Genomic DNA, 21518 nt, shown 5'->3' on the forward strand with positions numbered 1-21518 from the left:
TCAGAGACTTGAGAAGCAACTGGAAGAACAACTGAAAACATCAGGATGCTGAGCAAAAGAACAAAGGATCTCGACACAATTCTAAGCAGTGGAAGGTCAAGTACTATGAAGTGGGGTCTCAGCTATCAAGGCGAAGATAACTCAACATACACTAAGTTTGTCAAAGGTTGGACATCAGAAGACAAGGCTGCTGAAGTTCAAGGATCGTCACACATGACACAAGGACCTGCACCCTCTAAGGCTAAATATAGGAAGACCGAAGGAGTTTTTCCTCAAAAAGGATCTCAATCCGCTTACAGAGCTAAGTACAGAGTCACCCCTTGAATTCAGACACTTGCTACATATGGTCTATCGGGTAATCCTTATTCATCACAACATGCTTATGGAACAGTCTTCAACATACATCACAGTCGGAAAAATGGATGTTGGTACTCGTAAATCTTAACCATTACAAGGCTCAGTGCTATGGGTACAACAATCTTCTATCAGGGGTCATGCAGCATAAGAAATGCCATGGAGTCACGAGACGGAGTAAGCCGTTGTATGTCAAGAAGAGTGACTTTTCTGTAATGTTGCATGTACTGCTGAAAAGATTCGGTATGATCAGAAGAAATGGTACTTTGACAGTGGCTGTTCTAGACACATGACTGGGACCCACAACAATCTTACTGATTTTGAGAATGTTACAGCATGAAGAGTTACCTTTGGAGATGGTGCTATGGCAAGATCAAGGGTAAATGTGTTACAGGTGGAGAAACACAACCCAGTCTTAAAGATGTGTTTCTTGTTGATGGGTTGAAAGCTAATCTCATTAGTGTCAGTCAGCTATGTGATGAAGGTCTAGATGTTACATTTACTAAACATGACTGCAAATCTGTTGATCAACAAGGGTTTGTGAAACTCAAAGGCAAACGATCAGAGAACAATTGCTATATGTGGAAGGCAACAAGTCACTGCCACCATGTGTTTGCAGGGACAAACACAGAGCTGTGGAACCATAAGCTAGGACATCTAAACATCCGCACAATGTTAAAGCTGGCACATCAGGAAGTTGTTCGAGGGATACCAAAGCTTAAGGCTGATCAACACTTGGTGTGTGGACCATGCAATAAAGGGAAACAAGTTAAGATTTCACATAAGCATGTTTCTGATGTTCCAATCAGTCATGCTATGGAGTTGGTTCATATGGGTCTCATGGGTCCCATTCGTGTTCATAGTCTGAATGGGAAACGTTTTATCTTTGTTATGATGGATGATTATTCTCGCTACACTTGGGTCAGATTTCTTCAAGAGAAGTCTTATACACTTGAGTGTTTTCGAATTCTCGCTTCACAGATCAAGGTGAGAAGTGGGCCATCAAGACAATTCACAGTGATCATGGCGATGAATTCCAAAATGATCTATTTGACCAATTCTTCACAACACAGGGCATTATTCACCAGTTTTCAGCGCCTAGAACACTAGAGCAGAATGGTGTGGTTAAATGTATGAACAGAACTTTGCAGGAGATGGCCTGCACAATGCTACATGGAAATCATATCTCCCAACACTTTTGGGATGAGGCTGTCAACACGGCATGTTACATTATCAATCGAGTGTATGTTCGACCAGGCATAACCAATACACCTTATGAATTGTGGAAAGGAAAAACACCTACTGTTAGCTACTTTCATGTATTTGGGTGTGTCTGCTACATATTGAACGACAATGATCAGTTAGGGAAGTTTGACTCCAAGAGTGATGAAGGTTTTTTTATGGGATATTCTCGAAACAACACCGCGTTTCATGTTTACAACAAGCGCACACAGACTGTTCAAGAGACTGTTAATGTCGTGTTTGATGATTCTTCGTTTCAACGAGTATCACTGATCCCTATACCGCATACCAATGATCTGGTAACTAATACACTTGCGGACTCTTAATATTTGGATGTACCTCCCACTGCAGCTGTTGATGAATCTGCCGCTACTAGTTGTTTCTCAGAGCCCTGCCATCTTCCTCAAACCTCTCAAGTGCATCAGAATCACTCTACTAATGATTTTATTTGCGAGATTCAGGGGGTAGAGTTACCAGAGGGAAGCAGATCGATATTTTGCATTTGGCTGGGAGGAAACGAAAACCTGTACCTGAGCAGTTGCCTATGGACTCTGAAATAGTTCCATTTGCCAGTTTTGTCTCCTCAATTGAGCCTAAGAATCACAAAGAGCTTTGGTGGATTAGTTCTGGATAGCCGCGATGTAGGAAGAGCTTGAATAGTTTGCTTGAGGTGATGTGTGGGAGCTCACAAGGCGACCTGATGATGTGAATGTTGTAGGAACTAAGTGGATCTTTAAGAACAAGAGTTATGGAAATGGATGCATTGTAAGGAACAAATCACGACTAGTTGCTCAATGTTATTCACAAGTAGAAGGAGTCGACTTTTATGAGACCTTTGCACCAATTGCAAGGTTGGAATCTATCCGATTTTTGTTTGGAATGACATGCGCTCTGAAGTTCACGTTGCATTAGATGGATGTTAAGAGTGTATTTTTCTATGGAATCCTTCAAGAAGAAGTCTATGTGGAGCAACCGAAAAGGTTCGAGGACCCTCAATATCCACAATATTTGTACAAACTAAAGAAAGCTCTATATGGGCTTAAGCAAGATCTATATGGGCTTAAGCAAGCACCTAGAGCATGGTATGAGAGATTGACTACATTCTTGTTAGATCAAGGGTATGTTCGAGGGAGTGTGGACAAGACCCTGTTCGTGCTCAGCCATAATAAAGATCTGATGTTTGTTCAGAAATTTGTTGCTGACATTGTCTTTGGATCAACTCATCAACCGCTTGTGGATCAGTTTGTAAAGAACATGACATATGAATTTGAAATGAGCATGTGTGGTGAACTAACTTACTTTTTTGGGTTTGTAAGTACAACAGTCTGCTAATGGGATCTTTGTTTCTCAAAGTACATATGCTAGGAGCTTGGTGGCAAGATTTGGTCTAACAACTAGTAAGGAAGGTAAAATACCCATGGGGGTAAACGACAAACTCTCAAAAGATGAAGCTGGAGAGGCTGTTGATGAGAAATTATATCGTGGGATGATTGGCAGCCTGCTGTATTTGACTGCAAGCCAACCAGACATTTGTTTGGCTGTTGGAGTATGTGCAAGATACCAAGGAAGGCCTAAAAAATCTCATTTACTGGCGGTAAAGAAGAGCACCAAATACATCAAAGGGACAACAGAGCTTGACATCTATTATACCAAGGACACAAGTACCAGTTTAATAGGATATTGTGATGTAGATAAGGCAGGCTCGGTAGATGATCGTAGAAGCACAAGTGGTGGATGCTTCTTCATGGACAACAATCTAATATCATGGCAAAGTAAGAAGGAGAACAGTGTATCCCTATCAACGGTTGAAGTTGAGTACATTGCCTTAGGAAGCTGTACACAAGAAGGGAGAGATGTTGACTCGGACTTTGATGAGTGAAGGGGGGTTTAGATTATGGGGGAGCTTGTGTTCTGTTTTTGCTCAATTATGTTTTTTTTTGTGTGTTCACAGAACTAGTTTTTTTTGGCTCTGTAATATGTTTGAACCTGGTATTTTGGAATGACTCAGCTATGATTGTTGCATTAGTTTTTTTGGTCTTCGTGTTGTGGTCCGTCTTTTGGTCTTGTGGTTTTCAGGATGAGTTGCATGGAGTGCTTGTTTATCAAATTGAGTCAAAAAGGGGGAGATTGAACTAATTGATAATTTTCATTAGAAAACTGAAGATGCTGTCACCGTAGCAAATCATTGTGCGGAGCAAGGAGCTGCGAGGAAACAGGACTCTGCATTATACCACAGACATATGTTGTTCGACAAGGAAGCAGAGCTGACGTGTCACGGTTAAATTGGTTAAGATGATGTGTTGTTTAAGTACTGTGAGTTAAATATGAAGATAAAGCCGAGTCGGGAGAGAAGATATTTGGAGAATATCCATCTCGACGTTTAAGGAATGATAAGGCATGGAGCACAAACGGTTACTATAAGAAGAAGATACAAAGATATTCTTGTTAGGGTTTAGGAAAGCTTAGTATAAATAGCTTAGGGGGAGCCGCATAATGTTTTTAACACTTAGAAACTATTGTGTGAGATTGTAAAACTTCTTGGCTAGCAAAAAGAGATGAGAATGTGAGTATTGAGTTTCTTATCTTAGATCTACACTAGGGTGTGCTTAGATAGAAAAGAGAAGAGTGCTTATATTCAGTTATATTCAATAACTTTGTTTAATAAGATTGAATAGAAAAATAGTTGTTTGGTGTGTTTCCAACCAGAACTGTGTTGTGATCTCTATACCTTTTTCAAAAACATTTTTTTTTTTGGTTGGGATCATAACGACCACATTAAACAGTTTAAACCGCTATGTTAACTAACAAAATTTTATCCTTTTATTTTCAGTCAATTGGGCTTCCTATTCGATAATTAAACGAGTCTAAGACAACAACATCCGATAAAGAAAAATATGAATTATCATCTTGGAAACTGTCTCATACCCGAAATCAGAAAATTAAGAGACTTTCTAACTAGTCAAAAATTAAGTCGAGATAACAAAAAAACTAAAAATCTAATCCTAATATGCCTTTAGATAAGCTAGAAAGAGTTTTTTTTTTTTTTTTTTTAATAATAGAAATTACAACCGAAATATGAACCTGGTAGGTACACTATAATGACAACCCTGAACCATGGCTAGATTACCGAGATTCACTGTGGATCCCAAAGAACGTAACATCAATCCTACTTTAAAAACACAGAGTGTGACAATTAAATTCTTTTACTGTGTACAATAACACTCCATTGTATCTTAGTACAAAGGAGCATTTGGTCGTGTCGGAAGATATGGTTAGTTGTTTGGTATAGTGAGAATTGGTGAAATTGGTTACTTACTCCAATTCTATGTTCTTTTATAAAGTTGGTTCAGGTGAGGGGGAGGCTTCGTCTTGGTCGTCCCAATGATTGACTCTTAATTAAAAAAAAACAAAAGAAAAAAGGACAGTGGAGTTGGACTCTTGTTGGAGGACTTTTGACGACTCCAGCTCGACTTGGGTGGGGGCTCCCCTCTCTCTTTAGTTGAGTAATCTTCACACTTTTTCCCCAACTGCTTCCTCTCTTTCTCACGGATCTCTCTCCGTCTGCGTAAAGACAAAGATTCATCCTTTAAGCTCCACACCCCCACTCAGATCTACACCAAAATGTACTTTTTCTAGGTTTTCACAGTTAACACAAAACCCCCAATTTGTTTTCCCACAGATGTGGTAGCGGACATTGTATTTAGATCTCTATCTCTTTGTCTCCGAATTCGGAAATGGAGAACAACAATCTTGGTCTTCGTTTTCGTAAGATACCTCGTCAACCTGTTGCTCTCCCCAAGCTCGATCCTTTGGTAACCGCCTTCCTTAATTGTCTTTTCTCTCTCTCTCTCTCTCTCTCTCTCCTTAATGTTTCGTTAACCTGATTGATGTGTGTTTCCTCTTTTTTTGTTTAGCTTGATGAGAATCTGGAACAATGGCCGCATTTGAACCAATTGGTTCAATGCTACGGCACTGAATGGGTTAAAGATGTTAATAAATATGGACACTATGAAAACACTCGACCTGATTCTTTCCAGAGTCAGATTTTTGAAGGACCTGACACTGATACTGAGACTGGTAAGCTTGCATTGTTTTTTGCCTTTTGTCAAGTTTTGTGCTTCAGTCGTCAATTATTGTTATTAACTTTCTTGCTTCTTCAGAAATTCGTCTTGCTAGTGCTAGGAGTGCAACCATTGAGGAGGATGTAGCTAGCATTTCTGGGAGGCCTTTTTCTGATTCTGGATCCTCCAAGGTGTCTTCTTCTTCTCAATTTCATTGCCCTATTCTATTTATTTCTTCTCGTTTGGTTCTTACTTTGAATTGCATGGGGGGGTTTTTGCAGCACTTTGGGCAACCTCCCCTCCCTGCTTATGAACCAGCTTTTGACTGGGAAAATGAAAGAGCTATGATATTTGGACAGAGAACTCCCGAATCACCTGCAGCTAGCTATTCCAGGTTCTTATGCATGTCACTTTACTTGTTCTTTTTTTTTTTATGTTTGAAATCTTACTATCTTTGTCTGATTTATCCTTCTGTTCCCTCTATTATCTACACAGTGGATTGAAGATCTCGGTCAGAGTTTTGTCTCTAGCTTTTCAGTCTGGCTTAGTTGGTGAGAAAACTAACTAAATCTTATTATCTTTGACCGATTTATCATTCTGTTCCCTGTAATTTTAGTTAGTCTTACATCTTTAAGTTCCCTTTTGCCGCCCTTCCCTGCAGAACCATTTTTTGGCTCGATTGCATTGTACAATCAAGAGAGGAAGGAGAAACTCTCTGAGGATTTTTATTTTCATATTTTGCCGACGGAAATGCAGGATGTAAGTCACTGAACAGAGCAAAGTGTCCCCTTTTCGGCTTTGTCCTTCTCATGGTTTATAAAAGTTGGTTTAAGTTTTATCTCACTTCATTTTTGCTAACTTGCGCCGCCCCTTGTACATTATCTTGCAGGCTAGACTTTCTTCTGAAAATCGTGGAGTATTTTATCTAGATGCTCCATCAGCTTCTGTTTGCCTGCTTATTCAATTAGAAAAAACAGCAACAGAGGAGGGAGGCATTACAACATCTGTCTATTCCCGTAAAGAGCCTGTAATTTCCAAAATCCTGAATTTTCCCTTACTGTCTAGTCTCTTGCTCATGTGTATGGTGATTGTGGCTTTCAAAATTGATTTCGAGTAATTTGGAGACAGCCTGCGACGTGCGACACTGCGACGTATAATATCGGCTGTCTTTACTGTGTGTTTTGAACTTTTGATTATATATTTTAGAGTAGTCATGGTGATAGCTGGATCTATATATCACAATTAGGAAGTACCCTGTTATTAGTAAGTTAGTAACTAAGTTCTCTGGCCATTTGTGAATCAGGTGCACTTAACTGAGAGGGAAAAGCAAAAGTTGCAGGTCTGGTCTCGCATCATGCCTTACCGAGAGTCTTTTGCTTGGGCAGTTGTTCCACTTTTTGATAATAATATCACCACAAACACTGGTGAATCTGCTTCCCCTAGCAGTCCACTTGCTCCCAGTATGACTGCGTCAAGTTCTCATGATGGTGTTTTTGAACCCATTGCAAAGATCACATCAGATGGAAAGCAAGGTTATTCAGGTGGAAGTTCTGTCGTAGTTGAAATATCTAATTTAAACAAAGTTAAAGAGAGCTACTCCGAAGAGTCAATTCAGGTAGGATGTTTAGTTTTCAAATCCCACACAGTTTTTATTTTGTCTTTATGATTGATTTTACATTGCTTTGAATTTGAGATGGTGTGGAATAGTTTTTATATATTTCGTTCAATTTGAAAATCCTATTACGTCTGTCACTTGCTAGGTACACTTCGGTTGGTTGACATGTATGTAAGCAAGTAGAGTTGCATGCACAGTCGATTGAATACATGCTTTGGTAATTTCATAGATGATATTCTTTTTGTTTCCTATTTGAATGAATCGATTTTGGTAGCATTTGGCAATCAGGTCATGGGGTTTAATTCATTAGTTTTGAGAAAGAGAAGTTCCTCATTTTTTTTCCCTTTCTGAAGTGTAGTTAGTAACAGTTATATATACTAGATACAATCACAAGGAAACAAAATTTGCGAGCTGTCTCTTCTTTTACTCACATGAAAAGAATTCAGATACTAATTGTTTTGGTAACTTCATCAGTCATATAACAGGAATGCTTTATTGATATAACAACATACTGCATATTGTTGCTTTCATCTGGAGGAAACGCATATCTAAAATCCCTATAATTCGTCTTGATCAGTTGGACTTATTACATGTCCTAATGTGCTAATTATCTAATAGATTATTGTTTGATTTTTACAGGACCCTAAACGGAAGGTTCACAAACCTGTTAAAGGGGTTCTAAGACTGGAAATTGAGAAACATCGGAATGGACATGGAGACTTTGAAGATCTATCTGAAAATGGAAGTATCATTAATGACTCCCTTGATCCGACTGACCGCCTCAGTGACCTGACACTTATGAAGTGTCCCAATTCTGGTTCTGGTGGACTCCGTAGTGGCTGTTCGAAGTGGAATTCGGAGGACGGAAAGGATGTTTCGAGAAACCTAACAAGTTCAAGTGGGACTCCTGACTTAAATTGTTATCATGTAAGCACATCAGCTTTATCATTCTTTCTACCAATTCCCTGATCTACTGCTTATAGTTATACTTCGTCTTTAGCTCCCATCTCTTTTCAACAACCTGTTTTCTCAATAGAGGATAAAAGTGCAATAGAGATATTCTTTTTTCTAACTCTAGTTAGATGCTGGAAAGCTGTGTATAGTCTTCGGTGTAATTTACTCGCAAATTGATATGTTTATCGTCTTCCAGGCTTTTGATTTCTGCTCTACGACAAGAAACGAGCCTTTTCAACATCTCTTCCATTGCCTTTATGTGTATCCTGTAGCTGTTACTCTAAGTCGGAAGAGGAATCCCTTTATTCGTGTAGAATTGAGAAAGGATGACACAGATGTCCGAAAACAACCCCTCGAGGTAATTATTTTGATTATCACAAGTCCTGTAAACGATCTGACCTTTTTCTTGAGTCTTATTTGTTTCTTACTATTGATTTGGCTAGGCAATTTATCCAAGAGAGCCTGGTGTTTCACTTCATAAGTGGGTTCATACACAGGTTGCTGTTGGTGCTAGGGCTGCTAGCTACCATGATGAAATTAAGGTTTCTCTTCCTGCCACATGGACGCCATCACATCATCTGTTGTTCACTTTTTTTCATGTTGATCTCCAGACAAAGCTAGAAGCTCCAAGACCAGTAAGATTTACATAGAGTTATGTGCTTGCTTCTCTCTGATGAATCTATCCCCCAGTGTCTAACTATCTTTTCTTTTCAGGTAGTTGTTGGATATGCATCACTTCCATTATCTACCTATATCCAGTATGTATATGATATTCCCTATTTGGTCTCTGAAATCTTATGTACTGCTAAAGAAGGCTTCTCTTTTAAATTTCCTTATCACTAATTGTTAAGAGATGCGTTTTTTCATCTGTATGAGCGAAAATGCTAGTATACAAACAAAAATGAAATTTTGAAGATGCAGTATATCATTGATGTCAAACTTATCTGAACAACTAGATTACTTAATAAGCTGGGAGAAGTGTATGCCTTGATTTATTCATTTTTTCTTGTTGCTGACAATTTGTTTGATTACTAATGCAGCTCACGGTCTGATATTTCTCTACCAGTAATGAGAGAACTGGTTCCCCACTATCTTCAGGAAACCACCAAGGTATGTTGTCATAATTTGAAAGCATCAGAGTTAGATATATTTTTTGCATGTTAAGCTAGTATAATAGTTCAAATCCGCATGAGTGTTTGAAATTCAAAAGTTGGAAAGGGATTATGGAAAATTTCATGCATGCAAGGAAGATAAAGAACAATAGGCTAGACTGTTAAGAAGGTTCTGTAGCTGATGACTAATTAAGGGGTTGTCACCTGCAAGCATTGCAAACCTTTAAGAAATCAACAAAAGTATACTCTGCAACCACATTGAGAAGAAGAACTGACTAACAGGTTTTGGCGTTTGTATTAATCTAGGCTGTAGCTTCTCACGTTACAAAAAAGGATTTAACTTAGGTAACTCCAAACTTTCCATCGTCAGAAAATTACCATTGTGCATATCCTTCAAGAGATCAACGAAGAATACAAGGGTGGTTGTAGATCATCTCACTGTGGCATCTATTGGTGGAAATGAACATTAAATTCCGCATAGTGCTGGAGAATTGTGTATAATTTGGTATTATATCCTAGGAATATTGGTTGGTGGACCTGATAATCAGTTCTAGTTCTCAACTTTGGTATAACTAGTGAGATAATTCTATCTTAGGTGTCTTTTTATTATTTTTACTCAAGCTAGGAATTGTGTAATAACATTCTTATATATTGATCATAGCAACATTACTTTAAACATAGTTTTACAATTATACTCTTTGACAATTACAGGAAAGGTTGGATTATTTGGAAGATGGCAAGAATATTTTTAAGTTGCGACTGAGACTTTGTTCATCTCTTTATCCAACCAATGAACGTGTAAGGGATTTCTGTCTAGAGTATGATAGACATACCCTCCGGACAAACCCTCCCTGGGGTTCGGAACTGTTGCAGGTATCCACAGGAACTCTGTCTCATTTGATTTATTTTCTCCACTGTTATTTTTAACATGTTCTTTTTATATCTCTTAAGGCAATAAACAGTTTGAAGCACGTTGATTCTACTGCCTTGCTTCAGTTTCTTTACCCAATTCTTAACATGCTCCTTCATCTTATTGGCAATGGTGGAGAAACTCTTCAGGTTTGTTTGAAATCTTCTAGTTCCTTTATCATAGATTTTTGATATAAGCATTCTTGACTCTTATTTCTGTCCATGTGACTATTTCGCACATCATTTAACAATCAAGTATTTTCAACTTGCTTCAGGTTGCAGCATTCAGAGCCATGGTGGATATTTTAACTCGGTATGCATTTCTTAGTGTTAAGCTTAGCTACGTTTAATCTAGAACAAATAATAAATTTGTAAAAGGGCTTGTCTAGTAGGATATATAATCTGCTCCAATTGAAAATTTAACCCAAAGGATCAGGGGACACTATTATTAGAACATTTATACAACAAGGGTTAGAGTTTAGCTAAATGACCAAAGAATGTTATGTCACAATGTCATTGGCCTTTAACTTTGAATGGTCTATTATCAGAATATCATTAGAGTTGCAAATAATGTGTCTAACTGGACGCTGGTAAATGTATTACAAGCACACGAACCCTTGTTCTTACCAGATCTTTCAATTTGTTTCTATAGGGTGCAGCAGGTGTCGTTTGATGATGCTGACCGAAATCGTTTTCTGGTCACCTATGTTGATTATTCTTTTGATGATTTTGGAGGCAATCAACCTCCAATTTATCCTGGATTAGCAACTGTATGGGGAAGTTTAGCTAGAAGCAAGGTACAAATTGCACATGTTGTCTGGATGAAACTAGCTTATCTTTGTTCTAATGTGATATACATTTCATTATACTTTTCACCAAAGTTGAGCAATCTCCATGTTACCTATTCGTTCAGCTATCTGCTGTGAAATTTCTTAGTTATTTCGCTTTTGGTTGATGAACACTTACTGGCCTTACAGGCTAAAGGTTACCGGGTTGGACCTGTATATGACGACGTATTATCAATGGCGTGGTTTTTCCTTGAGTTGATTGTTAAATCAATGGCATTGGAGCAGGCACGTCTTTATGATCACAATCTACCTTCAGGTATTATTGGGATATTCAGTTTCCATTTTCCATAAATTTTTCATTGTCAAGTGGACATGCAATACTGTTTTAGGAATTGGTCAATGAAAAAACTGGATGATAATATTTAACGAAGAACCTGATGACATGTAATATGAGTGTTGTTTTGAACCTAATGGCCAAGAACTCAAGTAACTATTTGCACCAAAATGACGCATATGTTGACATATAAGAAAAAATTTATTAAAGTTGCTCTCTGTTCTACTTTCTAAACCTGAATGTATACGAGAGTCTCAACAAATTATAAGTGCATATAACTCGAATACAAGTTCCAATAATGATCACTCATCATGCCAGTGCCACAATGTAGTATGCTTATTAGTGGTTGTAATTACAAAATACATTGTGGCCTTAGATTAATCATGGTCTATCTATTGCCCTAAATTGTGCGTTAACTAGTTTCAGAGTGATTAAGGTATTATACGGTTACCAAGTACCGTGCTCATTTTTTCTTCTTTATCATAGGCGAGGATGTTCCACCCATGCAGCTCAAAGAAAGTGTTTTCCGATGTATCATGCAATTGTTTGATTGTCTTTTAACTGAAGTACATGAACGTTGTAAAAAGGGCTTAAGCTTGGCAAAACGTCTGAACAGCAGTTTGGCCTTCTTCTGTTATGATCTTTTATATATCATTGAGCCCTGCCAAGTCTATGAACTGGTATGTTTTTGTTTTGTATCTTTCAGATTATCATACGTCGCAGCAACGGTTTGCATTACTAATTGATCGATCATGTGCATCTGTATGGTTTTCAGGTGTGGAAATTGTATGCTAATATTGTTCATGAAAAAAATCTTTAATTCAAAAACGTTTATTATCTTTCAACTGATTTTTGGGACATATCTTTGCCATCGGTAGTCAGTAGTTTAGAACATGGGAATAATTTATCCTTCAAATAGTTTTGATAGTGATAACAGTTACACGTCCTTCTCGCTCTCAACAGGTATCATTATACATGGACAAGTTTTCTGGTGTTTGTCAATCTGTTCTACACGAATGCAAGCTCACGTTTTTGCAAATTATCTCCGACCATGATCTTTTTGTAGAAATGCCTGGCAGAGACCCATCAGACAGGTACTCCACCCTAGATACTCGTTACCTGTTTATTCATTTTTGCGTTGTCAAACATTTGCATTTTGTAGCACACTTGAGCTCATAGAAATAGAACATAAAGAGGCCACTTCTGCAGTAAGCATATGAAGTCTTGAAAAGATGCAGTAAACTGAACTACAGTCTTCCATCTTCTTTTATGTGTGTGTGCATCCGGATGGATTTTTTTTACTCAGCTAACTCTATTTGTATGTTCTAGGAATTATTTATCATCCATATTAATACAAGAATTATTTCTCTCCCTGGATCATGATGAGCTGCCTCTGCGGGCGAAGGTACTTCTAATTCTAAATGTCTGTACGTATAAGATACATATCATGTAAGAATTTCACACTGTGAATCGTTTCCTTTTTTGGTATCCTTTCAGGGAGCAAGAATTTTAGTGATCCTCTTGTGCAAGCATGAATTTGATGCGCGGTACCAGAAAGCCGAAGATAAGCTGTATATTGCACAACTATATTTTCCTTTCGTCGGGCAGGTATGTTACAGTGGCTTAATAAAAATAATGCACACATTCTTTCATTTAGGAAGTCCTTTTCAATACTTCTGCTTTGAATTTTTTTGTGGTCAATGGTATTTAGGAAGTCCTTTCCAAGGCTAAAAAGCAGCTCAGAAGCTTGTGTAATTCCCTCAATAATCGTGTCATAAGCATCCATTATTACAGGAACATTAATAATGTGTTAGGATTTAAATGGTGTGGCAACCTTTTGACTGATTGCTTTGTTTATAATTTATACAGTAATAGCTAAGGTCAGCTGATAAATGCTTCTGACATTTTATGTTGATTTCTTCCTTTTGCAGATTTTAGATGAAATGCCTGTTTTTTATAACCTAAATGCTACTGAAAAGCGTGAGGTTTTAATTGGTGTGCTGCAAATTGTTCGTAATCTGGATGACACATCCCTTGTCAAGGCATGGCAGCAGAGCATCGCTCGTACTAGATTGTATTTCAAACTCATGGAAGAATGCCTCATACTTTTCGAGGTTCCTTTCCAACAACCATTTCTTTAAATTTGGGAAAAGGCTCAACTATTTTATGTAACTCACTGTTAAAGGAAGCCAAAGGAAATTGTTATCCATAGAACTATGGATACTGGTGGTCTATGGTAGCTATTATATAACTTATCTACCATTCTCCTTTTTTTTTCCTTTTTTGGGAGAAAATTTTATTTTAGCTAGTTGTGTGGATGTGGTAGAATGATTTGGGGACTGCCTACAACCTAGTAGAACTTAGAGTTGATGTATTACCTCAAAAATGTTTGTATTTGTAGTCCACTTACTGTTCGAGTCCTAATGTCCTATGGTGATTTGATAATGTTGAATTAAAATAAAATTTCAGCACAAAAAGGCTGACAACATCCTTGGAGGCAACAATTCTCGTGGGCCTATTAGTGAAGGAGCTGGATCACCAAAGTACTCCGAGCGACTTTCTCCTGCTATTAACAATTATCTGTCAGAGGCTTCTCGCCAAGAAGTCAGGGTGAGTTGCTAAATTTATCCTGTATGTTTGTTCCTCTCTTCTAATTTTTGGTATAAAGTATAAACCTACAAGTTCACCTAGAGTTCCATAACATTGTTGCTTTCTTTTGGTGGGCTTCTCAAAACTAAGTTAGAAAGTTCGACACTTTTTACTTATTTTATGTTAAACCTAAGGACCGTTCAAATGCCTTCTGAATTTTTACTGCAGCTAGAGGGAACACCTGATAATGGGTACCTGTGGCAGAGAGTTAATTCTCAGTTGGCCTCCCCTAGCCAACCTTATTCTCTAAGAGAAGCTTTAGCGCAAGCACAATCTTCGCGGATTGGAGCTTCAGCCCAGGCACTAAGAGAATCGCTGCACCCTATTTTGAGGCAAAAACTGGTATAGTTTATGTTCCCTTCATACCTCTCCTGAATGTTACTCATCATTTTTCTCGCATAGTCTTCAATGAGATTGCATTCACTCTCACCAGGAACTTTGGGAAGAGAATGTAAGTGCAACTGTTAGCCTCCAGGTTTTGGAGATCACTGAAAATTTTTCATCAATGGCAGCCTCTCACAATATTGCGACAGACTATGGCAAATTGGACTGCATTACTACAATATTGACGAGTTTCTTCTCTCGAAACCAGTCACTAGCCTTCTGGAAAGCCTTCTTTCCAATTTTCAACAGAATCTTTGATCTACATGGGGCTACACTAATGGCCAGGGAAAATGATCGCTTCTTAAAACAGATAGCCTTCCATCTTCTCCGGCTTGCTGTTTACCGCAATGACAGTGTCAGGAAAAGGGCTGTTATTGGTCTCCAAATATTAGTTAAGGTGAGACATCCAGATTCCTGTAAAGACTTATCTGTTTCTTGCGAGCTGGTATGAATTCAATTGCTTTGTTCTTGCAGAGCTCGCTATACTTTATGCAGACTGCTAGGCTGAGGGCTTTGCTGACAATTACACTTTCAGAACTCATGTCGGATGTCCAAGTGACTCATATGAAAACAGATAATACATTAGAAGAGAGTGGAGAGGCACGGCGGCTTCAACAGTCATTAGGCGAAATGGCTGATGAAGCTAACAGTGTCAATTTGTTGAGGGAGTGTGGTCTTCCTGATGATACACTGTTGATAATTCCCGAGAAATTTACTGAGAACCGCTGGTCATGGGATGAAGTGAAACATCTTTCTGACAGCCTTGTTCTTGCTCTTGATGCCAGCCTCGGGCATGCCCTTTTGGTATGGTTTATAATCGACTTTGCATTTCGTAAAGATATTGTTTCTGGTGTTAGTGAGGAAAGATATGTCTTCTGCTCGTCTGTCTTGATTGCTAAATTGATCCTTGCCTTGTTATGTGGTGGAAGTGTCATGTTTTTTACTCCCCGTCAACACCTATTTTAGTATTTTCATCGAATTGATAGGTATATAAGATAACACAGGATCTAATTTCTGTATGGAAGTTGGAAATTGACACTGATGAAAGTGTGTCCGAGTACATCTGCATTTTCCTGTCATGATTGTGTGGTCTCATCATATATAGGAAGATAATTTTACGCTTATAGAGAGTTGATTCATGTCCCTCCCTTCTCTTTCCTGATATTTCCTGAACTTTTAACTTGGGAATTTTAGGTGAGTTTAGATATTACTGTGAATGACTGTTTTGACATCACTGGTCTAAATTCTCACAGACCGGCTTGCCAAACTTACATAAGTTTGCTAATCCTGTTTTGTGGCATCACTTTCATGTTTGCACCATTTCCCATTTCGTTTCTTCTTTGTTCCTATCGTGATGAAGGAAAAACTATTAGACTCAACCAGTCTGTATGTTATTCTGTACTTTTCCAATGCAAAATCTGTTATTACAGGGATCTGTGATGGCTATGGATCGATATGCTGCGGCTGAGAGCTTCTACAAACTTGGAATGGCATTTGCTCCTGTTCCTGATCTTCACATAATGTGGTTGCTGCATCTATGTGATGCCCACCAGGAAATGCAGTCTTGGGCTGAAGCTGCACAGTGTGCTGTGGCGGTTGCAGGTGTTATAATGCAGGTACTAATAATATATAAATCTAGTATGTGTTTTAGATGTGCAGTGAATCATCTCTGCAGTATGGTTGGCTTTTATGCTCTACAGTCTTCATTCTAGTCTTCCCGTACACTAAATACTACTTCCAGAACTTATGCGCATGTTTTGGTTTTCGCCAGGCCTTGGTGGCTAGAAATGATGGTGTGTGGAGCAAGGATCATGTGTCTTCCTTGCGTAAGATTTGCCCGATGGTAAGTGGCGAGTTTACAACAGAGGCATCTGCAGCTGAAGTCGAGGGTTATGGTGCTTCAAAGCTAACAGTTGACTCCGCCGTCAAGTATCTACAGCTTGCTAATAAGCTTTTCTCTCAAGCTGAGCTCTACCATTTTTGTGCCAGCATTTTGGAACTTGTTATTCCAGTTTACAAGAGCAGGAAGGCTTATGGGCAGTTGGCTAAGTGTCACACTTTACTTACCAATATATACGAGTCTATTCTTGACCAAGAATCAAACCCAATCCCATTTATCGATGCTACATATTACCGGGTGGGATTTTACGGGGAAAAGTTTGGGAAGTTGGACAGGAAAGAATATGTATATCGAGAACCACGAGATGTGCGGCTAGGGGATATAATGGAAAAGCTGAGCCATATTTATGAATCAAGAATGGACAGCAACCATATTCTGCACATTATACCAGATTCGAGACAAGTGAAGGCAGAAGAATTGCAGGCAGGAGCGTGCTACCTGCAAATTACGGCTGTTGATGCAGTGATGGAAGATGAGGATCTTGGGAGCAGAAGAGAAAGAATATTTTCTCTTTCGACTGGAAGTGTTCGAGCACGAGTGTTTGATCGCTTCTTGTTTGACACACCATTTACAAAAAATGGTAAGACACAAGGTGGATTAGAAGATCAATGGAAGAGAAGAACAGTGCTGCAGACGGAGGGTTCATTCCCTGCCCTTGTGAATAGGCTGTTAGTTACCAAGTCTGAATCCCTTGAGTTCTCACCAGTGGAGAATGCGATTGGAATGATTGAAACGCGGACCACTGCTCTGAGAAATGAGCTAGAGGAGCCTCGTAGCTCGGATGGGGATCACCTACCACGGCTTCAAAGTCTGCAGAGGATTCTCCAAGGAAGTGTTGCAGTGCAGGTGAGTTTTGTCCCATATTATCTGTAATAGATTGTGTTGTTAAACGTAGAAATGCTTATCATATGCCTTTCCATGGAAATATGCAGGTGAACAGTGGGGTGTTGAGCGTGTGCACAGCTTTCTTATCAGGAGAGCCTGCAACTAGATTGCGTTCGCAGGAACTGCAGCAACTGATAGCAGCACTGCTTGAATTCATGGCAGTTTGTAAGCGTGCCATTAGGGTTCACTTTAGATTAATTGGGGAAGAAGATCAGGAATTCCATACGCAGCTTGTCAATGGATTTCAGTCTCTCACTGCAGAACTCTCACATTACATTCCTGCTATCTTGTCCGAACTTTAGATTCTTTGTCAGGCTTTTTTTTTCTTTTGCTATGAGTTTTGTGCTTTTTCTTCCACTATTTTGGTTTGGCTATATGTTTGTCATTAGCTTATTTCTTTCTTTGAGAGAGTGATTAACAAAGAAAAAAAAAGAGTCAATTCAGTAAATGACAGCGAATGAAAGATAAACTAGAAAGGTAACAAATGGATTGACGTCTAATTCAGAAACATTTAAGAAAAGAAGAGACACATAAGAGACGTTGAAACACAAGGCATAGCTTGTAACTCGTCAATCATCTTCTGTTTCTCTTCAGGATTGCAGGTTGAATTCATCGTAATTTCTGCCCTTTTTAAACACACGGAGTTTTCCAGAATGTATCTCATGAGTTGTTTTTCAACTTCTCTTCCTTCGTATGCTTTCCATTTAAAGATCATGAGATGAGACGACAAGCATTTGGGAACAGAACTCGGTTGGTTCCATAAAACTGGAACATGATTCTCAGACCAATCAGTCTTAAATTTGGAGTCGACCATTAAAACCTCTAGTTTAGGACAATTAGAGAGCAAAACCACAAGTGACTCACACCAGTCCGGGTGAAATCGATTTATGACACACTCTTTAAGTAGAGTGTAAATAACAGCGTTGCACCATGGAACCATTGTATGAGATCCACCTGGAGATAGCTGAAGATACTCGATCGAGGAAAGAGATGTCAGAAAATTGTCATCAGGGTAAAAGTCAACACCAATAAATGCTCTCATAAGACGAGGCATATGGTTAATCGAGGAAGAGTGTCCCGATCCGTTAACAATGTGGAGATACTATTAAATCTGGGGTGTCTATAACCAAAGACGCCTCGGTATCATCATCGTCTTCCTGAAAGAATATATTCGTATAAGTTAATCTCAGTAGAGAAGGCACTTTCACAGTAAACTTTCTCACATTATCATACACAGAATAACTTCGAGTCACATCCAGATCCTTGAGAACGGGGCAAGTTGATAAAAGCCTGACATGAGAATCTTCGTCTCTGAATACAACATCTTCAAGAACAAGCTTGTAAAGTGAAGGGAGATCAGCCTCACAAGGAACATCCACAAGAATCTCGCCCATGAGAACCAATTTCGTAAGCGTTTTGCACGTGTAAAGATTCTTCGGCATTGTAATCGGCTCGCCAAACCAGTCGAGGTAGAAGTTTAGCTTACGCAAACAGCGATCAACTGCTTTTGCAACACACTTTGCAACATCAGCATCAACGGGACATTGTACACCGAGATTAATACGCAACTTTTCTATTGAAGGTGCATTGTGAAATCGCATTGACTCGTCAAGAAGCCACCAGACGCTCTTGCTACTACTGTTTCCCGTTTCTTCGTAGTCAAGTCTAGGCAACTTTCTCCACACAAACCGCCATCGTTTAGACAAAAACGTTGCATCTTTTGTCGGAAGAAACAGTAGTATCTCTATTAGTAGATCATCCGACAACTCACTGATTCTGTCTTCACCGCCCATCGATCGATCTCTTCAACTTTTGTTGGAGAACGTTCAGCTTCCTTCCGCCACAATTAAACAAAAACCCTAATTAGAGAATTGGCTTCGTCTCATATGTAATTAGAGTGCCACGTCAGCACCATTTGATAATTATAATCTCCTCCGCTCGATTTCAGATCACATCAGATTCAGCTATGGAAACAGCGGCGGCGTCGTCGTCGTCGAGAGTAGAATTGATTGTTAAAGGCAACTTACCGGAGGTTCCTTGTCAGTACATTCAGCCACCGGAAGCTCGACCTAATCTCCATAACTCCGTCGATGGAGCTTCGATCCCAACCGTCGATCTCTCGAGCTCCGATTCGGCGAAAGAAGCCATCGGTGACGCTTGTCGCAACTGGGGAGCCTTCCACGTGATCAACCATGGCGTTCCTATCCATCTCCTTGATCGGATGAGGTCTTTAGGTCTCTCTTTCTTCCGAGACTCACCCATGGAAGACAAGCTCCGCTACGCCTGCGATTCCACCTCCGCCGCGTCCGAAGGCTACGGCAGCCGTATGTTGCTGGGAGCTAAAGACGACGTCGTTTTGGACTGGAGAGACTACTTTGATCACCACACGTTCCCTCTCTCTCGCCGTAACCCTTCTCGTTGGCCGATTCATCCTCCTGACTACAGGTACGGTTCATCTCTTCACTAAAGTTCTCATCTTTCGGTTAAAGGTTTCATCTTTCTGTAAATTGATCCTTGGGGTTTGGTAGACAAGTAGTTGGAGGATATGGTGATGAGATGAAGAAACTGGCTCAGAAGCTGTTAGGGGTAATCTCAGAGAGTTTGGGTCTTCCTTGTTCGTCTATAGAAGAAGCTGTTGGAGAAATCTATCAGAACATCACTGTGAGCTATTACCCTCCTTGTCCTCAGCCAGAGCTCACTCTTGGTCTCCAGTCACATTCCGATATGGGTGCTATTACTCTCTTGATTCAAGATGATGTTGGAGGTCTTCAGCTTTACAAGGATGACCAATGGCTCACTGTTCCTCCTATCTCTGATGCTATTCTCGTTCTTGTAGCTGATCAAACCGAGGTAGTATCTATTCTATTTGATTGAGGTCACACAACAGATTAAGCTAGAAAAGTCTCTGACCATGTCTGTCCTTTGTGCAGATCATAACCAATGGGATTTACAAAAGTGCTCAACATAGAGCCGTAACTAATGCGAATCGGGCGAGGTTATCAGTCGCAACCTTTCATGATCCTTCCAAGACTGCAAGGATAGCACCAGTTTCTCAACTCTCACCACCGTCCTACAAGGAAGTTGTGTATGGTCAGTATGTTTCTTCCTGGTACTCCAAAGGTCCTGAGGGTAAACGAAACCTCGATGCTCTCCTCTGCTAATCTTATATCTGTTTCACTGGCCATCTTTTATTGTTCTTAAGTTTATGCTAGCGAGTGTGTGGATTTCAATTGCCACGATTTCACAATGTTTGTGTTATGACTATTGTTTACAACACAAGAAAGGGACACATTGGCTGTAAAAAACTCAGATGATAAATAAATAGTTGAATGAATTCTGATCCCACTGTTTTCAGTAACGACGACTTTGTTTTGCTTTGCACAAAAATAAAAGAAAATATTTGATATAATAGACGGTAAAGGTTAAGAAAATATCATCAGAGACTACCTTTGCAAGTACCAAACCTGACGATCAAACTGAATTTTGGTGATATGAATCCATCATAAATTTGATCCTTGATTAGTGGTCATATATGTAAATGCAATTGAAAATTTACAGAAAAACATGGTAAGCATATATGTACCTCCCATCAACAAGCAGAGTGATTTTTTGAATCAAGGTATCTATATCTTAAGTCGTAATAGCTTCGATTACAAAGATTCCAGCTGTCAGCAACATGGGTCAAATTGTATTCAGCCAAGTCTTACGTTTCCTCTCCTGCTAAAGCCATCATCAAACTCTGCACAAGCGAATAGCAGCAGTCAAAGCAATCTCACTCTACCAAGACCCTCCAATGTAAGTTTCTACATAGATTGTTTTGTTTCTACATAAATTATGGTAAATTACTTTTAATGTAGATTGTTTTTTTTTTTTGTTTTTTTTTTTTGTTTCTTGTATCATGTAGGTTATTGTTCAATCAGGGTTAACTTCACTTATGGGCAGGGTTAAGTCCTTGTGCTTAGATGTTGAGGCAACTTATTGTTATTATTGCTTGCAATTTAAGTCCTTTCAGTCGGTCGTCGTGTTAACAAAGACTACTTGTCTGTTGAATTCAGGAAGTTGCCGTAACAAATAAGACGCTTGTGCTTCAGAGTCTCCCTCGCGAAGCAAAATTACCAGATATGTAAGTATAGGTGCTAATGGCTTTAATTTCCACTGTCCTTCTCAGAGCATGACTTATACTCCTCCGCTTTTACTACAGCATCTCTTTCTTCAGTGATGTTGGACGTTGTTCATGCTCGACTTATTGTGCACCACTGGCGAAAGCATAAGGGCTATGCCTATGTTGAGCTTGATTCTGCTAACGAAGTAAAGATGGTGAGACTTGTTTT

The 21518-nt window shown here is 39.2% G+C and overlaps 2 protein-coding genes and 3 pseudogenes across 7 annotated transcripts; 3 read left to right on the forward strand and 2 right to left on the reverse strand.

Annotated features, from left to right (window-relative positions):
• Window positions 1–3013: 3013 nt before the first annotated feature.
• LOC147936026 (secreted RxLR effector protein 161 pseudogene) lies at window positions 3014–3475 on the forward strand (annotated as a pseudogene).
• A 1469-nt stretch (window positions 3476–4944) lies between these two features.
• LOC104718739 (guanine nucleotide exchange factor SPIKE 1) lies at window positions 4945–17635 on the forward strand. 5 transcript variants are annotated; one of them, XR_015568255.1, is made up of 31 exons: window positions 4963–5408; window positions 5511–5673; window positions 5757–5848; window positions 5939–6051; window positions 6153–6208; window positions 6319–6416; window positions 6547–6684; window positions 6961–7272; window positions 7912–8199; window positions 8423–8584; window positions 8670–8861; window positions 8941–8984; window positions 9267–9336; window positions 10050–10211; window positions 10290–10397; window positions 10523–10560; window positions 10900–11044; window positions 11225–11351; window positions 11856–12049; window positions 12333–12463; window positions 12699–12774; window positions 12867–12977; window positions 13081–13193; window positions 13301–13483; window positions 13839–13979; window positions 14187–14360; window positions 14452–14799; window positions 14877–15206; window positions 15833–16018; window positions 16174–17148; window positions 17235–17635. XR_015568255.1 is itself a non-coding variant. In XM_010436543.3 (30 exons), the coding sequence occupies exons 1-30, from the start codon at window positions 5331–5333 to the stop codon at window positions 17487–17489; spliced, it is 5490 nt and encodes a 1829-aa protein (XP_010434845.2). In that variant the 5' UTR covers window positions 4945–5330; the 3' UTR covers window positions 17490–17635. The 5 variants fall into 5 exon arrangements, 2 of the variants coding, with proteins under 2 accessions (XP_010434845.2, XP_087324955.1); XR_015568256.1 differs by having other exon boundaries at window positions 14531–14799; XM_010436543.3 differs by lacking the exon at window positions 13081–13193 and having other exon boundaries at window positions 4945–5408.
• Window positions 17636–17698: 63 nt separating this feature from the next.
• LOC147936027 (putative F-box/FBD/LRR-repeat protein At3g49480 pseudogene) lies at window positions 17699–18241 on the reverse strand (annotated as a pseudogene).
• On the reverse strand, window positions 18168–18980 carry LOC104720308 (putative F-box/FBD/LRR-repeat protein At3g49480 pseudogene; annotated as a pseudogene). Its single transcript, XR_015568262.1, has one exon. The product of XR_015568262.1 is annotated as a putative F-box/FBD/LRR-repeat protein At3g49480 pseudogene (transcript).
• Window positions 18281–20532, forward strand: LOC104718741 (jasmonate-induced oxygenase 4). Its single transcript, XM_010436544.3, has 3 exons — window positions 18281–19632; window positions 19716–20037; window positions 20118–20532. The coding sequence occupies exons 1-3, from the start codon at window positions 19154–19156 to the stop codon at window positions 20346–20348; spliced, it is 1032 nt and encodes a 343-aa protein (XP_010434846.1). The 5' UTR covers window positions 18281–19153; the 3' UTR covers window positions 20349–20532.
• Window positions 20533–21518: the final 986 nt, after the last annotated feature.

The sequence above is a fragment of the Camelina sativa genome, chromosome 10, assembly GCF_030686135.1.
Source record: "Camelina sativa cultivar CO46 ecotype springtype chromosome 10, ASM3068613v1".
In the NCBI taxonomy this organism is placed as follows: domain Eukaryota; kingdom Viridiplantae; phylum Streptophyta; class Magnoliopsida; order Brassicales; family Brassicaceae; genus Camelina; species Camelina sativa.

What these genes read in the sequence shown, in the direction of transcription:
- LOC104718741 (XM_010436544.3), top strand. Translation starts at nt 19,154, where the DNA reads ATGGAAACAGCGGCGGCGTCGTCGTCGTCGAGAGTAGAATTGATTGTT. An exon ending in ATTCATCCTCCTGACTACAG is followed by an intron (nt 19,633 to 19,715) that starts GTACGGTTCATC and finishes GGGGTTTGGTAG; the next exon opens with ACAAGTAGTTGGAGGATATG. An exon ending in TTGTAGCTGATCAAACCGAG is followed by an intron (nt 20,038 to 20,117) that starts GTAGTATCTATT and finishes TCCTTTGTGCAG; the next exon opens with ATCATAACCAATGGGATTTA.
- LOC104718739 (XM_010436543.3), top strand. Translation starts at nt 5,331, where the DNA reads ATGGAGAACAACAATCTTGGTCTTCGTTTTCGTAAGATACCTCGTCAA. An exon ending in TGCCGACGGAAATGCAGGAT is followed by an intron (nt 6,417 to 6,546) that starts GTAAGTCACTGA and finishes ATTATCTTGCAG; the next exon opens with GCTAGACTTTCTTCTGAAAA. An exon ending in AATGCCTCATACTTTTCGAG is followed by an intron (nt 13,484 to 13,838) that starts GTTCCTTTCCAA and finishes ATAAAATTTCAG; the next exon opens with CACAAAAAGGCTGACAACAT.